Source organism: Vipera berus (assembly GCF_964194415.1).
Source record: "Vipera berus genome assembly, chromosome: 2".
NCBI classification, from domain to species: domain Eukaryota; kingdom Metazoa; phylum Chordata; class Lepidosauria; order Squamata; family Viperidae; genus Vipera; species Vipera berus.
The window spans coordinates 278,858,806-278,867,022 of record NC_138203.1 but is presented as its reverse complement, the minus strand read 5'-3'; the positions used below and the strand labels follow the sequence as shown (position 1 = coordinate 278,867,022).

Below are 8,217 nucleotides of genomic sequence, written 5' to 3'. Positions count from 1 at the left end.
CTAATCAGCTAATTAAGCCATAACACCTGCAAAGGGTTCCTGAGCCTTTAAATGGTCTCTCAGTCTGGTTCAGTAGGAATCACAATCATGGGGAAGACTGCTGACCTGACAGTTGTGCAGAAAACCATCATTGACACCCTCCATAAGGAGGGAAAGCCTCAAAAGGTAATTGCAAAAGAAGTTGGATGTTCCCAAAGTGCTGTATCAAAGCACATTAACAGAAAGTTATGTGGAAGGGAAAAGTGTGGAAGAAAAAGGTGCACAAGCAGCAGGGATGACCGCAGCCTGGAGAGGATTGTGAGGAAAAGGCCATTCAAAAGTGTTGGGGACTTTCACAAGGAGTGGACTGAGGCTGGAGTCAGTGCATCAAGAGCCACCACACACAGACGGATCCTGGACATGGGCTTCAAATGTCGTATTCCTCTTGTCAAGCCGCTCCTGAACAACAAACGTCAGAAGCGTCTTACCTGGCTTAAAGAAAAACAGACCTGGTCTGTTGCTCAGTGGTCCAAAGTCCTCTTTTCTGATGAGAGCAACTTTTGCATCTCATTTGGAAACCAAGGACCCAGAGTCTGGAGGAAGAATGGAGAGGCACACACTGCAAGACGCTTGAAGTCCAGTGTGAAGTTTCCACAGTCTGTGTTGATTTGGGGAGCCATGTCATCTGCTGGTGTTGGTCCACTGTGCTTCATTAAGTCCAGGGTCAACGCAGCCATCTACCAGATTTTGGAGCACTTCATGCTTCCTTCCGCAAACGAGCTTTATGGGGATGCTGACTTCATTTTCCAGCAGGACTTGGCACCTGCCCACACTGCCAAAAGCACCAAAACCTGGTTCAATGACCGTGGGATTACTGTGCTTGATTGGCCAGCAAACTCGCCTGACCTGAACCCCATAGAGAATCTATGGGGCATTACCAAGAGAAAGATGAGACATGAGACCGAACAATGCAGAAGAGCTGAAGGCCGTTATTGAAGCATCCTGGTCTTCTATAACACCTCAGCAGTGCCACAGGCCGATAGCTTCCATGCCACGCTGCATTGTGGCACTAATTGCTGCAAAAGGGGCCCAAACCAAGTACTGAGTACATATGCATTATTATACTTTTAAGAGGTCCGATATTGTTCTATGTACACTCCTTGTTTTATTGATTGCATGTAATATTCTAATTTACTGAGATTTGGGGTTTTCATGAGCTGTAAGCCATAATCATCACAATTATGACAAATCACGGCTTGAACAATCTTGCTTCGCATGCAATGAGTATATCTCATATATTAGTTTCCCCTTTTAAGTTGCATTACTGAAATAAATGAACTTTTGCACAATATTCTAATTTTTTCGAGTTTCACCTGTAAACCTAAGATCAGAATATTCAGATATTCCCTGTGACCTTCTAAGTAAGCAAAAATTGGACTTTGAAGAAGCAGGATAGGAAGAGGGTTGACAGATCTCGACCTCTGGTATTGGGGAAAACTCCTGAGATTATCATGGAGAGCCAAGAAAACAGACAAATGGATCACACAAGAAACCAACCAGAATCCTCACTCCAGGCATAAATAGACCAGGCTCAAACTGTCATCAATCAGAGATAGGCTGCAACAATGTTTGCTTTAAGGAGAAGGCTCTGATGTGGAGAAAGATGGAGGGAACGAGAAGAAGAGGGCAACCAGGGGGTGGATCCAGGCAAAGTGACGATGGGGGAACCATTGGGGGACCTGATCCAGTTGGGGATAGAGATCATTCTGGAGAAGATTTATCATGCAGTTGCCAAGAGTCGACACAGACTTGATGGCACAGAATAACCAAAACCTTTGGCCCTTTTCGTCATACAGGGGGTCCTCATCTTACAACCACAATAGAGCCCAAATTTTCTGTTGCAAAATGAGACAGTTTTGCCCCATTTTTAGGCTTTCCTTCCCAGAGTTGTTAAGTGAATCACGGCAGTAGTCAAAGCAAAAACATCCCATGTTGTTAAGATAGCAACATGGTTGTTAAATGAATATGGCTTCTCCCGTGACTTTGCTTGTCCGAAAGTCAAAAAAAAAGTAAACACACAACCCTGGTACACTACAACCGTCATAAAGAGTTGAGTCAGTTGCCAATTGTCTGAATTTTGATCATGTTGTGACCATCAGGATGCTGCAATGGTTATAAGTGTGAAACATGGTCATATGTTCCTTTTTTCAATGCCATTGTAACTTTGAATGGTCAAGTTTCCTGATTGTGAAGGTTTCCCCACACCAAAAAACTGTAGGATGTCCCTTCTGGGATTGTGTGAAGTTCCTGGTCAATTGTCAGAGGTGACGCTTAAAAAATTGTTTTCCACATTCTTCACAACTGAAGGGGGTTTATCTCTACGATGGACTTTCTGATGCCTTTTTAGCTGAGATTTACAAGGAAAGGTTTTCTCACACTCTGCACACTTGTAAGGCGACTCCCCTGTGTGACTTCCGGTGTGGCTGCGAAGTGATGAAGTTCGGGCAAAACATTTCCCACACTCAGGACATTCGTATGGTTTCTCTCCAGTGTGGATTCGCCGATGTCTCACAAGAGTATTTTTTTGAGAAAAACATTTATCGCACTCCGAGCATTTATGGGACTTCTCTCCTGTATGGATTTGGCTGTGACGTATAAGGGAATATGAATGAGCAAATGCTCTCCCACACTCTAAACATTTGTAATTTCTTTCCCTTGTGTGAATTTTTACATGACTTCTAAGGGCTGATCCGGTAGAATAAAATTGTCCACATTCGAAGCATTGATATGGCTTCTCCCCCGTGTGGGTTTTATGATGTTTCCAAAGGTTTCCCTGTTGAGCAAAACATTTCCCACATTCTAGGCATCTGTACGGCTTCTCCCCTGTGTGGATTTTATGGTGTGTCCAAAGGTTTCCATGTTGAGCAAAACATTTTCCACATTCTAGGCATCTGTACGGCTTCTCCCCTGTGTGGATTTTATGATGTCTCCAAAGGTTTCCATGTTGAGCAAAACATTTCCCACATTCTAGGCATCTGTACGGCTTCTCTCCTGTGTGGAGCCTCTGATGCCTTCCAAGGCTTTGTTTTACGGTAAAGCATTTCCCACACTCCCCACACTTGTATGGTTTTTCCCCTGTGTGGATTCTCTCATGAAGCTGAAACCCTCTTTGTGTAAGAAAATCTTTCCCACATTCCCCACATTGATAGAGTTTCTCCCCTTTGTGCCCCTTGTGATGTCTCCGAAGATCAGAAAGAAACATAAATCGTCTCTCACACTCTGGACATTCATAGGGTCTCTCTCCAGTGTGACATCTCTGATGTCGCACCAGGCTTGATTTCTCTGAAAAACATTTCCCGCATTCGAGACACTTTTCATTTTTCTCCCCTCTGTGTGTTTTCACATGAGTCCGAAGAGTTGAACTCTGGATGAAACATTTTCCACACTCAAAGCATTTGTAAGATTTTATTCCTGCATGAACCTTCTCATGGATACGAAGATTTCCCGTCCGAGAAAAGCTCTTCCCACATTCCCAGCATTTGTAAGGTTTCTCCCCTGTGTGAATTCTCTCGTGGTTTCTGAGGTAGGTTTTTTGACGGAATATTTTCCCACATTCCAGACACTGATAGGGTTTCTCTCCAGTGTGGATTTTCTGATGGGTAAGAAGACTTGACTTTTGTCCAAAGCGTAAGTCAAAGCGTAAGGGGTTTAGTGTGGGGGAGCTTCTGAAATCTTTCATGTCTTTTCCAAAAAGGGATTTCTCACCCTCCAATCCTTGACTGGATCCGCTTCCCACATGGACCTTCCTGTGGCTCAAAAGGAGGGACCGACGAGCAAAGGATTTCCCACACTCTGAGCATTCATGGGTTCTTTTGTGGTTTTTCGGAGAGCTTCTTGTGTCTGACGGGGGATTTGTGAGTTTCCCGCCCTCCATGCTTTCTGGCAGTTGCTGCCTGGTGCTGATTTTCTACTATCTCTTGAAAGTTGACTTGCAGGTGAATCTTTGGTCAGAGTTGTTTTCCTGCTGGTGGAAAAAGAAAGAAGATGAGAATAATGTTTCCTTTTGACAAAGGTAGAGAATCACAAAATCGTAGCCTTGGAAGGGACCATGAAGGTCTTCCAGTCCAATCAGTCTGTCATGGGCAGAGGTCTACAGTACACCCCAGACAAAATCTCCATTGATTTCATCTTTTCCTTCTTGGTTCTCGTCCTATGACGAGGTGAAAAAGAAGGCCTGAAACTTTAGGTAGGAGGAAGGCCCAGGCAAGGGACGTGGGCGCGTCTGGGGGTAGGGGAGATCCAGGTGACCAGGCTCAGGTCACCCATGAGTTTGGGGGTGATGGAGTGGGATGCACAGCTGCAGCCACCCATGGAAGTCTGGGCTGCCCCATCCAGGCTATGGAAAGCAGCCCTGATTGACAGCAATGCCGGGGCTGGGCCTTAAGTGGAGGCCTGGGGTCACTGAACCCAGACCTGGACTTCAGCCCACTGTCACCTCAGGCACTGAGAAATGAGGCCTTGATCCCCAGACCGGAGGCCTTTGCAGCCTTGCGCCATTCTCCAAGCCGTGTTCCATACTGTTGCTAAGCAACGTGTCCCAAAGCATCAGTAAGCTTCTTCAGGGCCCCCTCAACTGACTGACAGCAATGGTGAGGCTGCGCCTTAAGTGGAGGCCTGGGGCCTTCAACAGTTTCAGCCAGCGGTCATTGAACCCAGACCAGGACTTCAGCCCACTGTCACCTCAGCCACTGAGAAATGAGGCCTTGATCACCAGACTGGAGGCCTTTGCAGCCTTGCGCCGTTCTCCAAGTCACGTGTTCCATACATGTTTCCAAGCAACGTGTCCCAAAGGATCCGTAAGCTTCTCCAGGACCTCCTTAAGTCAAACGTGGCCTGTGCCAGGACTCACAAAGGCCTCTCCTACCGACTTCAGGCAACCCCACATTCCCATCTGGGACTCATCTGCTTAACGACATGTGAAATTGCTTAACAACCACAACCTCAGGAGTAGAGATTGCAGTCACTGAGCCAAACTCTCACGTGACATCTCAACGACCAAGACTCTAGTGTCAATTCTGGTCATAAGTCCAGGACAAACTGAGGATATACCAAAAACTAAGGCATCGCAGAAGCAAAAGGGAAGGAAAGAGAGAGACTTTTCTGATTCTTATCCTTTGTTTCTGCTTCCTGGGACTTTTGCAGTTATTTATTTATTGATTTATTTATTTATTTCCATTTATATACCGCCCTTTTCCCGAGGGACTCAGGGCAGTTTACAGGGCAAATTAAAACAGTACAATATATACAGGTTAAAATTAAATTAAATTCTGTCCCATCATGACTTCTGGATTCCTGCTTCCCTGCAAGACATTTTTTATGTTTTATAAAATATTAAAAAAAGGAGAAAAATAGATCCAGGAAACTGCAGACCAATCAGCCTGATATCAGTACCTGGGAAGATCCTGGACAAGATGATCAAGCAAGGAATCTGCGAAAGCCTAGAAAAAAAAATTACTACAAGCCAACGTGGGTTTGTCAAAAACAGATTGTGCCAGATAAAACTTACTGCATTCTTGGTCAAAGTGACTAAAATAGTAGAATAGTGAAATTCAATGGATATGCTATACTTGGACTTGTATGAGGCATGTAACAAAGCCGACGACAGTCTACTTCTACGCTAAGCACATTGGTTTGTGCTTAAAATTGTAAGCCGCCCTGAGTCTTCGGAGAAGGGCAGGATATAAATGGGATTAAAAAAAAAACTTCTTGGTAACACACACAAAAAATGTGGGATAGACAGCATCACCACCAGAGGGATTCATAACTGCCTTGACCAATCGCACTCACCATGTTGTAGTCCTCAATGGAGCTACATTACAGTTTGACCAGCATTTTGGGAGCAAAAAACAATTTCTCTGCATTGCTCTTTTGTCCAATAAAGATTTAAAAAACATATGCTTATTCTCCAAACCAAGAAGATTTGTTTACTCACCTTTAAAGTTACAACTAAGAGGTCTCTGGGTCACTTGTTCCATCGTGTGGGTCAAGGTCAGGTATGGCCCTCATTGATGACCAGTTTGATCTTTCCTGAGCGACTGGCCCTTTGTGCAGGGAGATGCGTCTCCAAGCGGGCCACGATTTCCAAAATCTCTAGAATGGATTCCCGGCCAAAGGTTGGTGGGTCCCGATCCAAGAACACGCCACCCCTTCTCCTCTGTGGAGCTCACTGGTCTCTTGAAAGAGAAATGAAAAAGGCTCAGAGGCTGACAGTAATCTGAATATAATCCGCAAATGACTTAGAAAAGGGATGAGAATATGGAATTATTAGTTGAGGATACAAAATAATGGAGACAGAATCATTATTCAGGAAGATATTGATGAGCCAAAATGGAAGAAACCAGCAAGATGAAGTCCAACAGGGACCAAGGCAGAGTTGTGAGTAGGTAACACCAGCTGCCTGCAATTAGTGCAGGTTCGCATCCCACCAGGCTCAAGGTTGACTCAACCTTCCATCCTTCCGAGGTAGGTAAAATGAGGACCCAGATTGTTGGGGGCAATTAAGCTGACTTTGTAATAATGCCGCTTGGGGGGGTGTGTGTGAAAGCCCTAATAAGCAGGCATATACATAGAATGAAGGCTACTGCTAAGCTTGTAAGCCGCCCTGAGTCTTCGGAGAAGGGCGGGATATAAATGGAATTAAAATAAATAAAAAATAAAAAATATAACATGAGAGAGAGCAGATGGGGCAGAGCACGTGTGGAAATTGCTGCTTTTTCCGGCTCTTTTTGGAGGCTGCAAGGGCCACAAAGATTCCAGGTAGGCATTTCGAAAAATATTTACAATTAGGAAAAGCAGCCTTTTCGCCATCAGTCAGCTTATTTTTATTACCCGCTCACAAGACCAGCCTCAAAACTTCCTCAGTGCTTTGTAAACTGTCCACCAAGATGGGGCAGCTACATCACAGCTTCTTCTAGGCAAAACAAGGAAAGTATAAAGTTTAGAAATTCGTCCCAGCTTTTTAAGGTGGAGGAAAAGTAAACATTAGCATCAAAACAAAGGACTTTATTTTTTTCCGCTTTTTACATTGAGCTAAAAGAAAGAGGATCTCCTGGAGGGTCAAGAAAACATGAACCGCATTCAGTTAATTTAAACCTTTTCTTTTCCCCAAGGACCACCCCCACCCCATCGCAATGAGGTCGGTGTGTGTTTAATACCTCATTACAAAACTCCGTTTACTCCATTTTCTGCAGCTGCACGCGCGGGATATGCATGCTCGGGGACCTCCCGCTCTGACGGACCACAGAGAGACCTTCTGGAGTAACTTCCCCAAAACCTTTCTTCCGGAGCCCCGCGGGGAGCCTCGGACGGGCGAGGAGGGGGCAGATCCAGCCCGGGGAGGGATCCCCCTTTGCCCCCCTGGAGGGAAGGGAAGGATCCGCTCCCTGCAGGCGACGCCAGAGCCGAATCTCCCCAAGGAAATCCCTGCAGGACGAAGAGGGGGATCCCCAGCTACCTTTCTGCTGGCGGGGAAAAGCTCTCCTGGCGGGAGGGACGCCCCGAAGGCCGGAGGGAGGAGAGCAGCCAGACCTGTCCGGATCGGGATCCAGAAGCCTCTCCCGAGGGATCCAGCGCCGATCCTACCGGGGCGAAGAGGAATACAGGAAGGGAAGCGGAGATCCAGCGAGTGGGAGGGGGAGAGGCGGGGGCGGGGAAAGCCAGGAGGAGGGTCGGGAAGAAGCCCCGGGAAGATCCCTTCCGGATTCCGAAGATCCTGGAAGGGCAGCCGGGCAGATGCTCCGGAGAGAAGAAGGAGGCGGATTACCAGGGAATCCTCGGAGGGAGGAAGTGGGAAAGAGCCGGGAGCGCACAAGGGGACCCACCGTCCCTTCGAGGGGGGATCTTCCCCGGCTGGGGAGGAGGGAGAGGGAGGGGCTGCCCAGGGTCCCTTCCCCGGGGGGGGGCTCCGTGGCCGGGGGGGGGGGAGGATGCAGAAGCCGAGTCGCAAACCTCCTTTACCCCCCACTCCCGCCATCCATCCCCCTCTGCCTTTCCCAACATCTGGATCCTTCCAGGTATATTTTGGGGGGCGATCTCTACCGGCATCGCCTCCACCACAGGCGGCGCCGGATGTTTCTCCATTATCAGCCCTCAGAATCCGATGTGATGGTTTGGGAGGGTGGGAAAGGGCTTGGACCGTCGGTCAATAAATGCTTCTTCTTTGCTGTGGACCTCTTGCCT

At 47.0% G+C, this 8,217-nt stretch overlaps 1 protein-coding gene across 1 annotated transcript; it reads right to left on the bottom strand.

Moving 5' to 3' along the window:
- Positions 1-2,290: 2,290 nt before the first annotated feature.
- On the bottom strand, positions 2,291-6,173 carry LOC308661194 (uncharacterized protein; the record flags this gene model as incomplete). Its single annotated transcript, XM_081316045.1, has 2 exons — positions 5,972-6,173; positions 2,291-4,003 (listed from the first exon to the last, which is right to left on the bottom strand). The coding sequence occupies exon 2, from the start codon at positions 3,911-3,913 to the stop codon at positions 2,291-2,293; it is 1,623 nt and encodes a 540-aa protein (XP_081172171.1). The 5' UTR covers positions 3,914-4,003; positions 5,972-6,173.
- Between the last annotated feature and the right edge of the window lie 2,044 nt (positions 6,174-8,217).